Source organism: Mobula hypostoma, chromosome 5, assembly GCF_963921235.1.
Source record: "Mobula hypostoma chromosome 5, sMobHyp1.1, whole genome shotgun sequence".
Taxonomy (NCBI): Eukaryota; Metazoa; Chordata; class Chondrichthyes; order Myliobatiformes; family Myliobatidae; genus Mobula; species Mobula hypostoma.
The window spans coordinates 138578213-138598672 of record NC_086101.1 but is presented as its reverse complement, the minus strand read 5'-3'; the positions used below and the strand labels follow the sequence as shown (position 1 = coordinate 138598672).

The window sequence follows — 20460 nt, the reverse complement described above, 5'->3', positions numbered from 1 at the left end:
TATTTTGACTTCATTAGTCCACAGGACTTATTTCCAAAATGCATCAGGCTTGTTTAGATATTCCTTTGCAAACTTCTGACGCTGAATATTGTGGTGAGGACGCAGGAAACGTTTTCTTGTGATGTCTCTTCCACGAAAGTCATATTTGTGCGGGAGTTGCTGCACAGTAGAACAGTGCACCACCACTCCAGAGTCTGCTAAATCTTCCTGAAGGTCTTTTGCAGTCAAACGGGGGTTTTAATTTGCCTTTCTAGCAATCGTACAAGCAGTTCTCTCGGAAAGTTTTCTTGGTCTTCCAGATCTCAACTTGACTTCCACCGTTTCTGCTAACTGCCATTTCTTAATTACATTACGAACTAAGGAAACGGCTACCTGAAAACACTTCTTATAGCCTTCTCCTGCTTTGTGGGCATCATTTATTTTAATATTCAGAGTGCTAGGCAGCTGCTTAGAGGAGCCCATGGCTGCTGATTGTTGGGACAAGGTTTGAGGAGTCAGGGTATTTATAAAACTTTGAAATTTGTATCACCTGGCATTTCCTAACGATGACTGTGAACAAGCCATAGCCTTAACAAGCTAATTAAGATCTGAGATATTGGTAAAAGTTATATGAGAGCTTATCTCTTGGGGTGCCCAAACTTTTGCATGGTGCTCCTTTCCTTTTTTTCCACTCTTAAAATTGTACAAAACAAAAATAATACAGTAATCTTGCTTAAAATGTTGAAAAGAATGTTTCATCTTTAACCCTATGACTTTTGGAGATCAGTTCATCTTCTACTCACTTAACTATTCACGGTAACAGAAATTTTGACCGGGGTGCCCAAACTTTTGCATGGCACTGTAGGTCCCTCTCGCATTTTCGTGAGCCTTGTAGTTTTCAGTGAAGCCGATCCTTTAACAGCTTCGAGAATTTTTTCTTTGTTTTTCAGGATCATCATTGTCGAGTGCGACATGCCTAAATCCCGAGCAATAGCATTCACTAGTTTTCCACCTTCATATTGTTTACTGACCTTTTGTTTCTCTTCCGAATCGATACGTTTCCTTTGCCTCTTGCTGCTGCTATCATTAGGAGTGGTTTTGCTGCATTTGGAAGCCATGATGCACTTTATAGTAATATTTTCGAAAGAACATTAAACAGAGATAACGCTACTACACTCCAGAGACGCGAGATACAAGAGATTGCTTACGTCCGCTACATCACGTTCTCTGATTGGGACTATGGACGAATATGCAATTGGACGATGTCCAAATGGACGCTAAGTGGCACATACCTGTAATACCCACTACATAGTGATCCTAAGTAGAATGATCAGTAGAGAAAATGATTTTCAAACAAAAGATAATACAGTACAGAAGTAGTCTCTTTGGCCCACACTGTTGTGCCAGATTAGTAAGTAGATGACATCAAATCGCTTCGATACTCGCTCATGAGCAGGAGTGTGAAAGCGTTGGCCTAGATGAGTTCATGCTCTAGAAATTCAAGTGTCCAAGTGGTTTGTTTTGTTGGTACTCCATCCATTACCCTAAATTTTTGGAAACACAGAGTGCAGATACTGGAATTGGAACAACAAACAATCTGCTAGAGGAACTCAGTGGTCAAATAGCAACTGGGAGTACAAAGGAATTTAAAGACTCTTGATAAATGTGGTTGGAGAGCAGCAGAAACCACTGGATTGGGTGGGAAAGGAAGTAAGGTCTCAAAGCTCTGGTCAAAGAGGAGCCAGTCTTGATAAGAATGTAGTTGAAGGGGTGGAAAGCAGCAGATACCACGAGTCATAATTCAGGGTTTTGACCTGGTGTCAACAATTTCTTTCTCTGTACAGGTGCTGTTTGACCCACTAGGTTCCTCCAGCAAGTTGCTGTTTACCCAAAACGTCAGTTTCCTCCACTATTGGCTTCCTGAATCTGCAATGTGTGCCAACTACAAAATGTACTTAAGCAGCTCAGCAAGCCTCCCTCAACACTCTCCTCAAAGGGTAAATAGGAACATAACCATCTCACAAGCTCCACATTATTTTGCCTGGGAAATCATTGGATGAGAATTCTGAAACTTCTTGCCCAACAGCATCTTCCTCAAATGGACCAGCAGAGGTTCATAGACATGTCTATCGAAGACAATGTGCTTTTCTTTTGTACAAAGTTTGCACCACATTACTGAATATAATGACAACCTCTCCAAGCACACTTTGAATTCGGTAACCAATGGCAGAAGTTGAGTGAGAGACAGTTCAGCTGGGTTTTCATGAGTGGAGGTAGTAAGATAATGAGTAAATCTTTCACAATTATAGTTTTCTGTTATTTGTGTACATTTTGAAATAGGACCATCCATGTGTTTAAGGGGAAGCTTGATAAACGAAAGTAAAGCGACTCCATGGAACAGAGATTGAGAGGAGATTTGATAGAGGTATACAAAATTGAGGAGTCTTGATAGGGTAAATGCAAGCAGGCTTTTTCCACTGAGGTTGGGTGGAATTTCAGTTAGAGGTCATGGGTTAAGGGTGGAAGATGAAAAGTTTGAGGGGGACATGAGGGGAAACTACTTCATTTCAAAGGGTCATGAGTGTGGAGTGAGCTGCCAGAACAAGTGGTGCACATGAGCTCAATTTCAATGTTTAAAGGAAGTTTGGATAGGTACATGGATGGTAGGGGTATGAAGGGCTGTAGTCCCAGTGCACATTGATGGGAATAGACAGCTTAAATGGCTCGAAGTTCATGTACATGGTTGAGAGAATGCTGGGAAATGAGGGACTGATGGGATAGTTGTACTGGGATGCAGCATGGACCAGATCCTGTGTCATTATAAATAAATAAAGAATACTGAGACACAAAGCCATGCAGAGCTTTGATGTCAAGAATGAAGAGCAGTAGGTGATAGCTAAACTAGAGCATAAACACCGGAATGGTCCCAGGAATTAAACACGTGGTGCATTTGATCTCTCTGGGCCTGTACTCAGTGAAGTTCAGAAGAGTGGACGGAGGGGTGGTCTCATTGAAACTACTGAATACTGAAAGTCCTGGATAGAGTGAATGTGAAGAGAATGTTTCCATTGGTAGAAGAGTCCAGAATCTGAGGGCACAGTGTCAGAAAAAGGAGACATTCTTTTAAACTGAGCAAGAATATCTTCAGCTAGAGGATGGTGAAACTGTGGAAATCATTCCTCCCAGGGGTCCGTGGAAGCCAAGTCATTGGGTGTATTTACGGCAGAAATTGAAAGGATCTTCTTGATTGATAATGGGTTAAGGGTTACAGGGAGAAGGTGTGAATGGAGTTTACAGAAAAATCAGCCCTGATTGAATGGCAGAGCAGAGTTGATAGGCTGAATGACCTAATTCTTCTCCTTTAATTTATGTAATTGAGAGGTGGGACAAATGGCCTGTGTTTTATATTGAAGGATTATCTGGGATTTCATAATGCCTCCATAGTGTGGTGCAATCTGATCAGGGTTATAAATCCATTCTTCCACAATCACAGCAAATAAATTCAAACTTGAGATGCCACAAAGTATTTTCCTCTTACGGCACCTCCCCTACTGAACTGCTGGCAAATTCTAGAATGGTGTATTCTTGGGAAATGAGCTTCAGTAAGCTTGCGGTGAACCCTCCATTGTTACTTCTTTGTGTCCATGAATAGACTTTAAATGTGATTCAAATTCTTCTTGGGCTTAAGCAAGGTTGCCAGTGGCTTTGCAGTCTTGATTGAGCAAGTGTTTAATCGTAAAGTGTAGAATGCCTTTCTTATCTCATGAAAAACTAAGCTAAATTCCAGCTTCTTTCAAAAGAAAGTAAATTTGAAAAGCTCATTGATGCTCCCAGTGAGAGAGGGAGGATGGAAGGCAAAGAAAAGATTGCCTGAAGAATAACATTTAAATTCACAATCAATGTGTGGGGTATGAAGTAGATGCAATGCCTGTCAAGTGAGGTGGGGGAGGGAAAGGAGGAGTTCTGCAGCTAGACATTTCTCCGAGAGCATAGGACAAGAGCAGAAGCTTTGTCACATGGTGCCTGTGCTGACCATAATCTCAAATTATATTAAACCTACCTGCCTTTACAAATTCATATTTTTCCATTCCCTGTGCTAATCTGCCTCACTGAATGTTCCTCATGTTCCACTGTCATATCTGCTTTCACTATTGCCTTGACGGCACATTCCAGGCACCCACCACTATTTGTGGTGGGGAAAAGCCTTGCACATTGCCTTTAAACATTCCTCCTCCCACCTTAAAGCTATGTCCCTGGTAGTATCTGGAAATCAGATTCCTGCTATCTATGCTTCTCATATTTTTATAAACCTCTAAGTTCTCTTCTCAGCCTCTACCACCCCAGAGAATACAAGTTTGTCCAATCTTATAAGTAATGCTTTCTAATCCACACAGCATTCTCGATGGACATTTTCTGCACCCTTCCTGCAATGGAGTGGCCTGAACTGTACACGATGTGCAGAGTGGTGTTCATTAGCTAAACAATGATTTCGGTTTTTTTTGGTTGGACACTGAAATGTAACCTAGAACATTTTGGGTTTACAAGATCAGTAGAGACCAGAAAGAGAAAAGTGTGAACATTGTCTTTTGAAGGTGATTCTTTTAATCAATCTTAAACCAAGCTCATCATAGTTACAATCAGTAACCATTAGAAAGGTTAAGCAGTGACCTACTGCAGTTTATGGACCAGATACAGTGTGGAAAATGATGATGGACTATCTCTGCAGCTCAGCAAAACTACAATTATTCAAGTTGGGTCATTTCCTTTGAAAACATTAAATAATTGCATTAATGTGGAAACTAGGAGGTTTGGAATTCAACCAAGTGACTTGTACCATGGCAAATCAAATGGACTGATCTGCCTCTTTCTTTAATATAATACCTCTATTTCAAGTTGCTCAAGTGTTTTTTTAAAGATCCTGCTAAAACACTACTTATAGGCTAAGCCTCTGTTCTTATTTGAAATATTGTCTGGAACCTTTTTCATGACTTTTTGATTATTCAAAATCCTTTTTAGCGTTAAATGCCTTCAGAAGACGGTGAAGGATTCGTACCACATTATGTGTAAACCATGTGCCTTCAAGCTGGAGCTCTGTGCCAAATGTGGGAAGAAGGAGGAGATTGTGCATCTGTAAGTAGCTTGTGCTGGCTTATGCAGTTATTTTAAAAGGAGTGAAGTTAACATCTGTTTTCATTGAACTGTTTTGTCCTGAAAATAACGCCTTTCAGTCCTTACAGACAGTGAAAGCAAGATTTTATCTCTTACCCACCTCTTGTTCTTCATATCCACATACATGAAAAGTTGCTGAAGTTTTGTTCCTTCATGCATAAATTTGGAAAATTAAGGAAATGGCAGAGACTTTGAACAAATATTTTGTTTTTTTATGATAACAGAGTCTAAAGCATCCAAATAATGATAGAAGATCTTTTATGAAAAGGAGAATTTAAAGCAATTGCTATCTCAAAGGAAGAGCTGCAAAGTAATGAGACAAAAGGTTGATAGTTCCTCAGACCCTAATGGTTTGCATTCTAAAATGCAAATGGCAGATTAGTAACAGATGCAGTAGTTGTACTCAGAGAAATTTCCCAATTTCTGTATAGGCTTCAGTGGATCGGAAAAACCACAAATATAACAAATATATTCAAGAATGGAAGGAGAAAATTTGTCATTGGCAAGTAATAGCATCAGTAAAACCATATTGTTAAGGTCCATAATAGAGCAAGGTGAATTGACAAATTTAGAGTTTAGTTTTGTGACTAGTAGAGTGGATATAAAGGAACCAACTGATATTGTACATTTGGATTTCTAAAAGGCACTTGATAATAAAAGACGTTTAATATGATATCTATTATTTATTCAAGGGACGTGAGCTCAGTTTGAGCTGCTGCAGTCCTTGAGATGTGGAGGGTGTTACAGGATTTTGACCCAGTGACAATGAGTGACTGGTGATATATTTCTAAGTCCAATTAATCTGTGGTTTGGGAGACAAGTTTTGAATGGTTCTGTTCCCATGCTTTTGTTGTCTTTGTCCTTCTAGTTGTTGTAGGTCATGAAATGCTATTACTGCTCAGAGTTTGTACTTCCCTCCCCTTCCGCTCTCCTCTCATATCCCAAGGATGTTCCTGTTAGTAGGCCTTGTAACTTGTCCTGTGATTAGGTTATGGTTAATAGGTGAGTTGCTGGGCTGTACAGCTCGTTGGGCCAGAAGCTCCCCCTCCCGTCTTCTCCTATCATTTTGGATCTCCCCCTCCCCCTCCCACTTTCAAATCTCTCACTAACTCTTCCTTCAGTTAGTCCTGATGAAGGGTCTCGGCCCGAAATGTCGACTGTACCTCTTCCTAGAGATGCTGCCTGACCTGCTGTGTTCACCAGCAACTTTGATGTGTGTTGCTCTGGTACTGTTGCTGTTTTTTTTCTGATTTGCCCTGTCTCCTGCGATTCCTCTCTGATTACATACAGCAAAGAGGAACTTCTAAAGATTAGTGAATCTGCCACCAACTGTTCTCCACCGTTTATGGTTACTTTTACGGAGGTTTTGGTCCGAGGTGCTGCAGCAGCTCTGACTGGTCTGTGTGCAAGACGCCGTAGAGGGAAGCGAGCTAGTGCGCTCATTAAACTGAGACAGCGGGGATTTCGATCTGCACTCCCGTCGATTCACCTGGCAAATGTCTGTTCTCTTCTCAACAAGATGGATGAACTGCTACTCAATAAAACTCGCGGCGATTTTTCCAGATCCACCGCTTTGTGCTTTATTGAAACTTGGCTGGGTGAGCACATCCCGGACAACTCACTGCAACTTCTGGGATTCCAACTCTTTCGAGCGGACCGAGATGCGGGACTCTCGTGGAAAGGGAGAGGAGGCAGAATCTGTTTCTACATAAACGAAGGTTGGTGCACGGAGGTCACAGTATTAGGAAAATCATGCATTCCACATCTAGAGACAATTCTTAAAAACTGTAGACCGTTTTATTCACCGCGGGAGTTCTGGTGAACTATTCTGGTCGGCGGCTACATTCCACCTCAGGCCTGTGTCAGGGAGGCGCTACAACACCTGGCTGACCAGATAACTGAAGTGGAGAACAAACATCCAGCCTCCTTGTTCATTGTTCTTGGTGATTTTAACAGAGCAAACCTTGACCATGAATTGCCAAAATTTAGACAACATATTAAGTGTCCCTCTCGGGACACTAACATACTAGACCACTGCTACACGACGATAAAGGATGCATATTGCTCTGTTACACGGGTAGCCTTGGGACTCTCTGACCACTGCCTGGTTCACCTTCTCCCCACATACAGGCAGAAACTAAGATTGGTTAAGCCTGTTGTCAGGACAGTCAGGAGATGGAACAACGAGTCAAAGCTGGAACTTCAGGCCTGTTTCGACTGCACGGATTGGAGTGTCTTTGAGGCTGCAGCTACAGATCTTCATGACCTGTCTGACATCGTGACCTCATACATCAGTTTTGGTGAAGACGTGCATTCCAGCAAAAACCTTCTGCACATTCAACAACAACAAGCCCTGGTTCACATCACAACTCGGGCAGCTTCGTCGGGAGAAGGAGGAGGCGTACAGAAGAGGGGACAGGATTCTGTACAAACGAGCCAGGTACACACTGACAAGGGAGATTAAGGCAGCGAAGAAGCGCTACATTGGAAAACTGCAAAACAGGTTTTCAGACAACGACCCAGTGTCAGTGTGGAAGGGGCTCCAAGAGATCACCAACTACAAGAAACCATTCCCCCAGGCTGTGGAGAACCATCAACTGGCTGACGATCTGAACAAGTTTTATTGTAGATTCAACACCTTCATTCCCCCCAGCCAAAACACAGACCTACCTGCAATCCCCATCATCCATCACCCCGATATCTCAGTATCCGCTTTCTCACCCCACATTACAAAAACTGCTCCCCCTACCCCCCCTTCACTTCAGCCCTCTTGTACCTGCACTCAGGATCTGTGAGAGGGAGGTGAGTCAGCTGTTCTGGAGGCAGAAGACCAGGAAAGCGCCAGGCCCAGACGGCGTGTTGCCCTCCTGCCTGAAGACCTGTGCTGATCAGCTGGCCCCCATCTACACACGGATCTTCAATAGATCACTGGAGCTGTGTGAAGTCCCTCATTGCTTTGAGCGCTCCATTATCATTCCAGTTCCTAAGAAACCCACTATCAAAGGACTAAATGACTACAGGCCTGTTGCCTTGACATCTGTGGTCATGAAGTCCTTTGAGAGACTAGTGTTGGCTCACCTGAAGGACATCACAGGCCCCCTGCTGAACCCCCTGCAGTTTGCTTATCGGGCAAATAGGTCAGTGGATGATGCAGTCAACATGGGACTGCATTACATACTACAACACCTCGACAACCCAGGAACTTCTGCGAGGGTCCTGTTTGTTGACTTCAGCTTGGCGTTCAACACCATCGCGCCAGAAATCCTCCACTCCAAACTCACCCAGCTCACTATCTTCCCCCGCCGTCTGTCAGTGGATCACAAGCTTCCTGACTGACAGGGTGCAGCAAGTGAGGCTGGGAAGGTTCATTTCTAGCACCCAGACAATCAGTACTGGTGCCCTCCAGGGATGTGTGCTTTCCCCACTGCTCTTCTCCCTTTCCACAAATGACTGCACCTCGCAGCATCCATCTGTTAAACTCCTGAAGTTTGCAGACGACACAACTGTCATTGGCCTTATCTGAGACGGTGATGAGTCTGCATACAGACGGGTGGGGGAATGGCTGGCCCTCTGGTGTGGTCAGAACAATCTGGAGCTAAATACGCTCAAGACTGTGGAGATGACAGTGGACTTGAAGAAGAGCCCCCCAATACTCCCCCCACTCACTATACTCAACAGTATTGTGTCTGCTGTGGAGACCTTCAGGTTTCTGGGTGTCACAATCTCCCAGGACCTGAAGTGGACACCCAACGTGGACACTCATCAAAAAGGCTCAGCAGAGGTTGTATTTCCTACATCAACTCAGGAAGTACAACCTGCCTCAGGAGCTGCTGATTCAATTCTATTCAGGAATAATCCAGTCTGTTCTCTGTTCGTCCATCACTGTCTGGTTTGGATCAGCTACCAAACAAGACAAGAATAGACTCCAAAGAACCGTCAGGGCTGCAGAAAGGATTATTGGTGTGAAGCTGCCCTCAATCCAGGACTTGTATGCATCTAGAGTCAGGAAGCGAGCAAGCAGCATCATTGTAGACCCATCACACCCTGGACATCACCTGTTCCAACTCCTTCCTTCTGGTAGGCGCTTTAGATCACTGTATGCCAGGACAAATAGGTACAAGAACAGTTTCTTTCCATATGCCATCAGTCTTATGAACACTTGAATTTTAGTCTATTATAAACCAAGTCCACCTGTACATACACAGGTATACCTCATTGCATATAATTCACGATTATTTGCACTATAGTTTTGTTTGCTTTTTGATTCTGTAGAGTGAGAGCTCAGGGAAGCCGGCATCAAATTCCCTGTATGTGTCCACATACTTGGCGATAATAAAGGATTATCGTAGTGTCTGTATACAACTTCCCATTAGGTCTTTTAACCCTTGCAGTTTCTGAGCTACATGACAACGATTCAACACCTATGTCACTTCTTTTCATTTTTTACCAGCAGAGCCACGCCACCCCCTCTGCCTACCTGCCTGTCCGTTTGATACAGTGGATGTTAAGCTCCCAGTTTAACAATAAACTGCCATCTGGTGGATAGGACATCTCTCCATCTGTAGATCTTCAGGCAAAGCCAGCTTGATAATATTCCACCAGTTTTCTGGTCTGGTCTGATCGGCGCTGTCCGGAAACACCAGGATCGAGTGTTGGTCCAGATTCGTCTTTCAACTGGGGATTCTGCTTGGATAAGTTGCAGTGCCAATCCATCTTGTTCACTAGCATGTTCTAGAACGAGGGATTTCACTTGGATGTCCCTGATGTGGTTTGAATGCCAACAGTGTACGCTACCATCCTCAAGTACTGAAGAAACTTGTTGGCACGCTTTCTCCACAACTTTTCTTTCATCCACCTTTGCCTCTCTGGGTTCGGGTGAACATAAACTAGGGGCAGGTGTAGCACTTGTTTCGCTTGCAAGGATAAGTGTCAGGAGGCAGATCAGTGGGAGGGACGAACGGACAAGGGAGTCGCGATCCTTGCGGAAAGCAGTAAGTGGTGGGGGGGGAGGAGGGAATGATGTGCTTGGTGGTGGGATCCTGCTGGAGATGGCGGGTATTATGGAGGATTATGTGCTGGGCACGGAGGCTAGTGGGGTGATAGGTGAGGACAAGAGGAACCCCATCCCTGGTGGGGTGGCGGGAGGATGGAGTGAAGGAAGATGTGTGTGAAATGGAAAGATGCGGTTGAGGGCAGCATTGATGGTGAAGGAAGGGAAGCCACTTTCTTTGAAGGAGGAGGACATCTTGGTCCTGGAATGAAAAGCCTCAACCTGAAAGCAGATCCGGTCAATACCAAGGAATTGAGAGAAGGAGATAGTGTTTTTACAAGTAACAGGGAAGGATGAGGTATAATTCAGGTAGCTATGAGAGTCAGCGGGCTTATGGTAGACATTAATGGATAAGCTGTCTCGAGAGATGGAGACAGAACGATTGAGAAAGGGGAGGGAAGTGTTGAAAATGGACCAGGTAAATCTGAGGGCAGGATGGAAATTGGAGGCAAAGTGGACAACCTCCACATGGGTGCAGGACGCAGTACCAATGCAGTCATTGATGAAGTGTAGGAAAAGTTGGGGAGTGACACCAGTGTAGGCTTGGACCATAGCCTGTTTTATGTAGCCAACAAAAAGACAGTCACAGCTGGGACCCATGCGAGTACCGGTGGCCACACCTTTTGTTTGGAGAAAGCGGGAGGAGCCAAGGGAGAAATTATTGAGAGAAAGGACAAGTTCTGCCAGATGGAGGAGAGTGGTGGTGGAGGGGAACTAGTTGGGTCTGGTGTCCAGAAAGAAATGGAAATGGAGAGCTTTGAGCCTTCCTGGTGGAGGATGGAGGTGTAGAGGCAGTGGACATCCATAGTGAAAATAAGATTCTCGGAGCCAGGGAACTTGAAATCATTGAAATAATTAAGAGTGTGCAAAGTGTCATGAAGGGACTGAACCGGGGGTGGGGGGGGGGATAAAACTGAGTCGAGGTATGCAGATACAAGTTCAGTGGGGCAGGAACAAGCAGAAACAATGGGCCTACCTGGACAGGCAGGTTTGTGGATCTCGGGTAGGAAGTAGAAACGGGAGGTGCGGGGTAAGGGAACTAAGAGGTTGGAGGTAGTGGATTGGAGATCCTCCAAGTTAATAAGGTTGGTGATGGTGTGGGAGACAATGGCTTGGTGCTCCTTAGTGGGGTTCTGTTCGAGGGTTAAGTAAGAGGAGGTTTCTGACAGTTGTCACTGGGCCTCAGCAAGGTAGAAGTTAGTCCTGCAGACTGCTACAGCACACCCCTCCCCCCACTAATCTGTGGGTTTCAGGTGAGGTTAGGATTGGTGCAAAGAAAGTGGAGAGAAGTGAGATTGGAATTGGAGAGGGGAGTGGTGAAGTCAAGACGGTTGATGTCACGTCAGCAATTAACAAATGAAAAGATCAGTAAGCAGAAGACCAGAGTGGTGCCTCCAGGAAGAGGAGGAGGAGGGTTGAAGACAGGAGAAGGGTCATCAGTGCAGGGTGGAGAGTTCTTGCCAAAGAAGTAGGCCCGGAGGCAGAGGCGGCAGAAGAAGAGCTCAGTGTCATGGCAGGCGCGAAACTCAGAGGTGTGGGTGCAGAGGGACAAAGCTGAAGCCCTTGCTGAGGACAGAACATTCTGCCTCAGAAAGGGGTATGTCAGAGGAGATGGTGAAGACTCGGCAGGGATGAGAGCTGGGATCGGAGGGGGGAAGAGGGTTAATGGTGTCGGGGGGAGGGTTGGAGTGTTCAGGGAGGGTGGTATGAAAGGAATTCTCTGCAGACCCAGGAGCTGGCGGTGGGACCTGAGGGACACGGGATTGCAGAGTGGTGGTGGGGGAAGGGGAGACGTTTCCAGTGGCAGCACGTGAAAACCTGGATTGGAGGTGCTGTTGGTCAAGGCAGGAGGCAGAGTTGGAGGTTGCACAATCGCCACTGAGGCATTCTGAGGTCGTTGGGACCCCCATCGATGGCGATGGAGTCTGGTTTCTGAATCTGCTCAGGATCGTTAGAACCACTGAAGTCGGCAGCAGGTAACGTGGTCTGGAGACGTCCATGCCTGCCGGCATTGGAGATGGTAGGTTCTACAGGCTAGTGTGGCCTCATAACGACTTTCACTCACAGACAAGAAAAAAACCTGCAGGTGCTGGACATCCAAGTTTCCAATCACAAACATTTGTGATGAAGCCATACTCAGGTTGGAGAAGCAACACCTTGTATTCAATCTGGGTAGCCTCCAGCCTGATGGCAGGAACATCGATTTCTCGAACTTCCAATAATGCCCCCTCCACTTCACCATTCCCCCAATCCCATTTTCTTCTCACTTCATCTCCTTGCCTGCCAATCGCCTCCCTCTGGTGCTCCTCCCCCTTTTCTTTCTTCCGTGGCCTTCTGTCCTCCAGTATCAGATTTCCCCTTCTGCAGCCCTTTATCTTTTTCACCAGTCAACTTCCCAGCTCTTTACTTCACCCCTCCCCCTTGCTTTGTTACTCTGACTCTTTTTTCCCCCCAGTCTTGATGAAGGGTTTCAGCCCAAAACGTTGACTGTACTCTTTCCTGTAGATGCTGCCTGACCTACTGAGTTCCTCCAGCATTTTGTGTGTTTGGATTTCCTCTTGTTTGTGATTGGACCTCAGCACTATCACTCTGGTTCCCATCCCCCTGCCAAATTAGTTTAAGCTCTTCCGCAAACCTGCCTGCAAGGATATTAGACACCTTTGGGTTCAGGTGTAACCCTACCCTTTTGTACAGGTCATACCTTCCCCAGCGGAGATCCCAGTGATCTATAAATCTAAACCCCTGCTCCCTGCATCAGTTCCTTGGTCACTCAATCAGGTGCCAAATCATCCTATTCTTGCCCTCACTGGTGCATGACACAGGCAGCGATCCAGAGATTACTACCCTAAAGATCCTGTTCTTTTGCTTTCTACCTAGCTCCCTAAAAGCTCTTTTCCCAGCCTCCTCACCTTGTTTACTTATGTCATTAGGGCCAATATGCACCAAGACTCCTGGCTGCTCATCTTTGTCCTTGAGAATGCCATTGACCTGATCTAAGATACCCCTGACCCTGGTACCAGAATGACAATATACCATCTGGGTGTCTCTATTGCACCCACAGACTCTCATCTCTGTTCCTCTAACTATGGAATCTCCAATCAACACTGCAATCCTCTTCACCTCCCTACTGTTGAGCTACAGCACCAGATTCCATGCTAGAGATAGTCACTGTGTTCATCACCCTCAACAGGATCTAAAGTTGTATACTTATTATTGAGGGGAATGGCCACAGGTGTACTCTGCACTTGTTGTGCATTTCCTCTACTTCTCCTGACAGTCACCCAGTTACCTGTCTCCTACAACCTAGGGGAGTTAATGTACTGTATTTTAATGGCTGTGGAGTATAGGTAATGACCTTGGGACACAGGAGAGAGATTCTTTGCTCTTCTAACTGTGACACTGGATATTTTGCATCCAGCTAAGGGAGCTTAGTTTGAGAGGAAGCATTCTGATCCAGAGGAGAGAGTGAGACAGAGATGATACATTTACAAATCAATTCAATCTGATCAAATGGCTCTGTGTCTGTTGATACCTTCTGCTAAACAAAATTCATTTTGGTATTTTTGATTGCTTTGCTGTTCTTTGCAGATTTTTGGTAGGAGACAATGAAAAGCATAACATTTGATGTTTCAGATACTTAATGCAACTAAATACAGAAATCTTTGTATTTTCTTACATTTGGGAACTGGCAGCAACATGTTATTGAGATTGAAAAGTGCTGTGTGCTAAATCATTCTCTGCTGTCGGGTGGCACTCTAACATCTTCCTTTGGCCCGGATTTCCTGTGAACCGTTGGTAATTTCTGGAGTAAACACTGATGTAGATGTTCTTGTATAGTAAAAATAATACAAGAAGCAGAAAAGTAGGGAAAACCAAGAGATAAGGTTCTACAGTATTTCCTGACACTGGCAAGCTGCCTACATGTCCCTTCACCGCAGTGTATATCTGCAGTGAACGATAGACGGACGATGTCCAGTGTAAGGAGGTGAGTCAAGAGCTAGCTAGTCAAGAGTAATAGGCAGGTGGAGGAAGGGAAAGTAGAAATGGTAACAGGGGTGATGGTTAGAAACCTTAAGGGGTGCTGATAACGGAATCTATGATAAATGAAGGTGGAACATGGAATCAAGTGAGAACATAAGAAATAGGAGCAGGAGTTGGCCCTCTGGCCCGTCAAACCTGCTCCACCATTCAATAAGATCGTAGCTGATCTGGCCACCTACCTGCCTTTTTCCCCCATAACCTTTAATTCCCCTACTATGCAAAAATCTATCCAACCTTGTCTTAAATATATTTACTAAGGTAGCTTCAGTGGGCAGAGAATTCCACAGATTCACCACTGTCCGAGGAAAAGCAGTTCTCCTCATCTCCGTCCTAAATCTACTCCCCCGAATCTATAGCCTATGTCCCTTTGAGGCTATGGAGATGGGCATTTGGAAACAGTGGGGGAGGGAGCCACTGGAAGGAATGTTTGGGTGATGTGTAGATTGAATGTCTGAGGGAGGGGAAAGAAACAAGGTAATGGGGGCTTGGGGGCTGGTGATGGTGTCGGAAGAATTGTGTGGGTTAGGAGCAGAGGGGAAAAGGATGGGGGTGGGGGGGAGAGGTTGGATCAATATACTGGCCTCAACAGTGACGCGTGCATTTGGGACATGACTATCTCAACCACATTTTTATGCCAGAAATTCAACCATGATTGGAAGCACTAAACATGTCTGTTTAGTAGTGACAACATTTATACTCTTTCTCAAATTCATTCCATTAAAAAGCTGAGACTTCTATACTGTCCTGTAATGTGAGGGGAGACTTCTAGCATCGATTTTGATGGCATTGGGAGTCAGCCACCCCAGCAGCATTTACGAGCTTCAGTTTTGTGGGTAGGGCTTGTTCTTGCCCTGCTGCCTCACTGTGATGATCCAATTCACAGGACAAGATATCAAAATATATTTATTATCAAAGTACATGTGTGTCACCATATACTGTACAAACTGGGTTATTTTTGCAGGCATTCACAGTAGGACAACAATACAATCAATGTGCCAAAAGGAAGACGAGCTGTACAAAAACTGGAGTGCTGGAAACTGCTCTACAGATAAATTTTCCAACGGGGAGCTGAAGAAGACCACCATTACAGAATAACCATAGCATAGAAAGAGGCCATTCTGTCCATACCAAGTATTATGAAGGCTCATTATGACTTTGTTCTTAAATCCTCTCTTCATAAAGCCCCAGATCCTACAATTACTTTTTCAACCTGCTTTTTTATTCCCTTTATTTCCACTCTTTGCTTTCTGCCAATCAGTCGCTGCTTTATCCATGCTAGAATCTTTCCTGCAATATCATGGCCTTGTGTGGCATCTTGTCAAAAGCCTTCTTAAAATCCAAGTTCATAACAGCTATACCCTCCAGTGAACATAAACCTCCATGGTACTCTGGTAGAAAAGAGCAGAGGAATTTTCCTTGGTGTTACGAGAGAGTGTTTATCTTGTCAAGGATGGACACCACAGTGGATATTTGATTGTACACGTTTCAAGAGGCTACATTACTGATCTGCAGACATGCATTTGCATCCTAGCATGGTACCTGGTTAATTTAAATTGAAATCTGGAATAAAAAGTTGTAAAACATTCAGACTCCCATGAAAACCCTTCCTTATTTGGGTAGAACATCTGTGCTTAATTTGTCTTGGCTTCAAATACCAGTCCCACAGCAATCTGATTGACACCTCTGAAATGGACTACTTATTCGGTCAATTCACAACCAGTTGTAGATAGATAATAACTGCTCTCTGCTTAATATTTCGACTTCTCTTTGAAGAACCTAATGGATGAAAATTGGCTATCGCAATTGCAACTCTGACTACGCTCTTTTTTAATAAAAGAAATTGTCTCTCGATAATATTGGGACAAAAATAATCATGTATTTTTTTCCTTCTGTTCATGCTTGCTGAATAAGGAAGCTGACGTATCTTTTTCTCCCCACTTCTCAGATTGTCCTCTTCAGAAACCCAAAATAGAGAAGGTGATGCTGAAACAGATCCTGACACAAGAAGTTGCATAAAAGGGAGCGAAGGCAATGGAGATGCCGAATGTACTGATGACTCTGATTTTGATGGTGATGATGAGAGCGATAGAGCAAAGTCCATTGAGACTTTAACTTGTGTATCCAACCAACAAACTAATGCACCATTGAAGAACAAACAGATGACAGCCCAGGGAGAACTGAACTTTTCTAGCTTGAATCTTGAGGATTGAGCAACAGCCAGTATAAATGAAACAGCTTGATCGTTTCTATCTTTGGTTACATAACTGTATACTAGGTTCAGTATATCTGACATGACTGTCAACCAAAGCATGTTTTTCTAGCTTCTTTGCACAGATAGGAACATGTAATATTGTCAGAATAATACTGTGAAAGAGAGAGTGGAGAAATTAGTGCAAGCATATTGACTGCTAGTTTCAGTCCACCAGATCCACTGTCTGAACTGAATGTGCAGCAGTGGATGTTGTGAACAGCTGATGCTCGTACACTGTGCGCTCAGGTCTAAACACAGATGTCTTTATCATAATGAGGCAATTGATTAAACTAATGACTTAGAGAATTATGAAAGATATGACCTAACCATATGTAGGGTATAATTCCTATTAATGACACAAGTATTATTTGAATTCATGAAAATTTGGCATTATTATTAACTTGAGCTGTTGCTACAAAGTGGAACAATTTATATTATTGTAGTGGTTAGACTTTCTCTTTATTCTGAAAAATTTGTATTTTATAAATTCTCTAAAATAAAATACAATCTTGAGTATCTTCTGCCGAGTCACATAAGTAAAACCACAAAATGCACTCAATGCCCACTTTATTAACTACAGGGCTTCTGCTGCTGTAGCCCATCTACTTCGCTTCGATGTGCTGTGCTTTCAGAGATGCTCTTCAGTATACTGTTGTAACATGTGGTTATTTGACTTGCTGCTGCCTACCTGTCCACTTGAACCAGTCTGGCCATTTTCCTCTGCCCTTTCTCATTAACAAGGCCCTTTTACCCATAGAACTGCTGTTCTCTGGATGTTTTCTGCACCATTCTCTGTAAACTCTAGAGGCTGTTGTGTGTTAAAACGCCAGGAAATCTGTTTCTGAGATACTCAAACCACCCCGTTTGGTGCCAGCAATCATTCCACTGACAACGTCACTTAGATCACTTTTCCTCTCCATTCTGATGTTTGGTCTGAACAATAACTTGCCTCTTGACCACATCTGTATGCTTTTATGCATTGAGTTTCTGCCATGTGATTGGCTGACTAGATATTTGCATTAATGAGCAGATGTACCTAATAAAATGGCCACTGTGTACACTCAGTAATCTCTTTCTGGGTTATTGATCTATTTTAGAATATAGAACACAAGAATGTAGCATAGTACGGTCCTTTTGGCACATGATATTTTACCAACCTTATGACCTTCTCCAAGATCAATCTAATCCTTACCTCCTACATAGCCCTCCATTTTCCTTTCATCCGTGTGCCTATCTAAGAGTATCTAAAATGTCCCTAAATTATGTGCCTCTATCACCACCTGCCACAGTGCATTACAGGCACTTTCCACTGTGTGTGTGTGTTTTTTTAAAAAAAAACTACCCCAGATATCTCACCTCCTCTCTTTCCCCCACCCCACCATACCTCACCATACTTCCCTTTAATCACCATAAAAGTATGTCCTCTTGTATTTGCCATTGCCACCCTGGAAAAAAGGTGCTGACTGTGCACTCTATGCCCTTTATCAACTCCTATACCTCTACCAAATTTCCTCTCATCCTCATTTGTCCTGAAGGTAACTCACTCAACCTTTCCTCAGAAGATCTGTTTGCTAATCCAGACTGCATCTTGTCTAAAGCATCCACATCTTCCCTGCAATGAGATGACCAGAAGAGAACACAATCCTATAAGTGTGGGTCTGACCAGAGTCTCATAGAACTGCAACATTACCTCACGGCTCTTGAACTCAATCTCCTGACTAATGAAGGCTAATGTACCATAAAAAGCAGAAGTAGGCCATTCAGCCCATCGAGTCTGCTCCACTATTCAATCATGGGCTGATCCAATTCTTCCAGTCATCCCCACTCCCCTGCCTTCTCCCCATACCCTTTGATGCCTTGGCTAATCAAGAACCTATCTGTCTTTGCCTTAAATATACCCAATGACTTGGCCTCAAAAGTTGCACGGGGCAACAAATTCCACAGATTTACTACCCCCTGACTAAAGTAATTTCTCCGCATCTCTGTTCTAAAAGGACATCCTCTAATCCTGAAATTGTGCCCTCTTGTCCTAGACTCTCCTACCATGGGAAATAACTTTGCTATATCTAATTTGGAATGTTTCTATGATATCCTCCTCATTCCCCTGAACTCCAGGGAATACAGCCCAGAGAGCTGCTGTATGACTTAATAACTTGCATGCAAATTTGAGGGATCTGTGGACTTGGGCCCCAAGATCCTGCCATTGTTTGACCTTCCAAAGTGTATCACTTCACACTTTTCTGGATTGAACTCCATCTGCCACTTATCAGGCCACTTCTGCATCCTCTCAGTGTCCCATTGTCATAGGTTACTATGACAATGCTATCCACAACACCACCGACCTATGTGCATACTTACTAACTCATCCTTCCCCTTCCTCATCTGAATCATTTATAAAAATCACAAAGAGCAGGGGTCCTAGAACTCCAGGTAGAATACACTCCATTTGCTTCCACTCTCTGTCTTGTGTGGCAAGCCAAGCTAAATCTATGCAAGTTTTTCTTGATCCCATTTCTGTAGATTTTTAAATGAGGCTACCATGCAGAACTTTGTCAAGTGCCTTAGTAAAGTCAATTTATATCACATCAACTGCTTTACCTTCAATTTGTGTTATCACTTCCTCAAAAAAGTCAATTGGGTTCGTAAGGTGTGACCCACCCCTCAGCAAGCCATGCTGATTATCCCTAATGAGACTATGCTTCTCCAAATGCTCACAATTCCTTTCTCTAAAAAATATTTCCAATACTTTGCCCAACACTGATGTCAGACTCAGTGGTCTATAATTCCCAGAGTTATCCTCACTCACTTTCCTGAACAAAGTAATAACATTTGCCATCCTCTTATCTTCTGGTACTACTACTACTCCTGTGGTCATTAAGGACTCAAGAATCATGGACGACAGCGCAGCAATCTCTTTCTTCACTTCCTGTAGTAATCTGGGAACTTCTCTATCCTAATGCTTTTCGAAAGTTACAGCATCACTAACCTCAGCATGTTCCAGCACATTAGCCTGTTCTAAGCTGACCTCACATTCCCTCTCTCTGGTGAATACGGAGACAAAATGTTCATTAAGGGCCTCCCCTACCTTCTCTGACTCCAGGCACGTTTCCTCTTTTATCCCTGATCAGTCCTACCCTCACTCTGGTCATCCCTATCATTGTGGCTATCCCTCAAGATTGAGGATGATGGTCTTCGTTCTGAAGAAGTGGCCCACAGAGCGAAGATGCCTGTGCATGTATTTGTTTAACGTGTACTTGACGTTGCACTCCAAGAAGCACACGATACTTTGCAAATCAGCCAACTGATTCCAATGGCATGGAAGCCATGATGATTGGAGCTGATGGATTTGTTGCAGCCTCCATCCGCCTTCACAGCCGTTGAATTCGAAGTAACTTTGTCCACCTATTCCACCGTTGAGGTCTTGGTTGGATTGTTCTTCGTCAGGGATCTCACCCTCGACCTTACCGCCATGGGTGACCCTACCAGGAGCATAGCTCCAGACACCATTGCTCTCGGGATCACAGGACCACATAAGCTTCTCCACCACGACAAGGTGACAATCCACGGGGAAGAGTCATCCTTATACTTACATATAAAAGGCCTTGGGGTTTTCCCTAATCCTACTCACCAAGACCTCGTGTTCCCTTCTACCTCTCCTAAGTCCTTATTAAGTTGCATCCTGGCTACTTTATAACTCTCCAGTACCCTGTTTGATCTTTGTTTCTAAATCTTAAGAATACTTCTTTCTTCCTTTAGACTAAATGTTCCACCTCATTTGTCAACCATGGTCCTTTACCCTATCATTCTTCCCCTGACTCAATGGGATAAACCTATATGGAAACCCATGTAAGTAATCCCGAAGCAACCTCCACATTTCCATTGCACATTTCCTTGAGTACATCCGTTCCCAATTTATAGTCACAAGTTCCTGCCTAATAGCATTATAATTCGCCCTCTTCCAATTAAATAC

At 44.0% G+C, this 20460-nt stretch overlaps 1 protein-coding gene across 1 annotated transcript in view; it reads left to right on the top strand.

Moving 5' to 3' along the window:
* Window positions 1–17548, top strand: part of c5h9orf85 (chromosome 5 C9orf85 homolog) — a 28203-nt gene extending 10655 nt beyond the window's left edge. The window contains exons 3-4 of the mRNA XM_063047657.1: window positions 4996–5109; window positions 16185–17548. Of these exons, the coding sequence (XP_062903727.1) occupies window positions 4996–5109; window positions 16185–16449 (379 nt within the window). The 3' untranslated portion in view covers window positions 16450–17548. The remainder of the gene's footprint in view (window positions 1–4995; window positions 5110–16184) is intronic.
* The last annotated feature ends 2912 nt before the right edge of the window (window positions 17549–20460 follow it).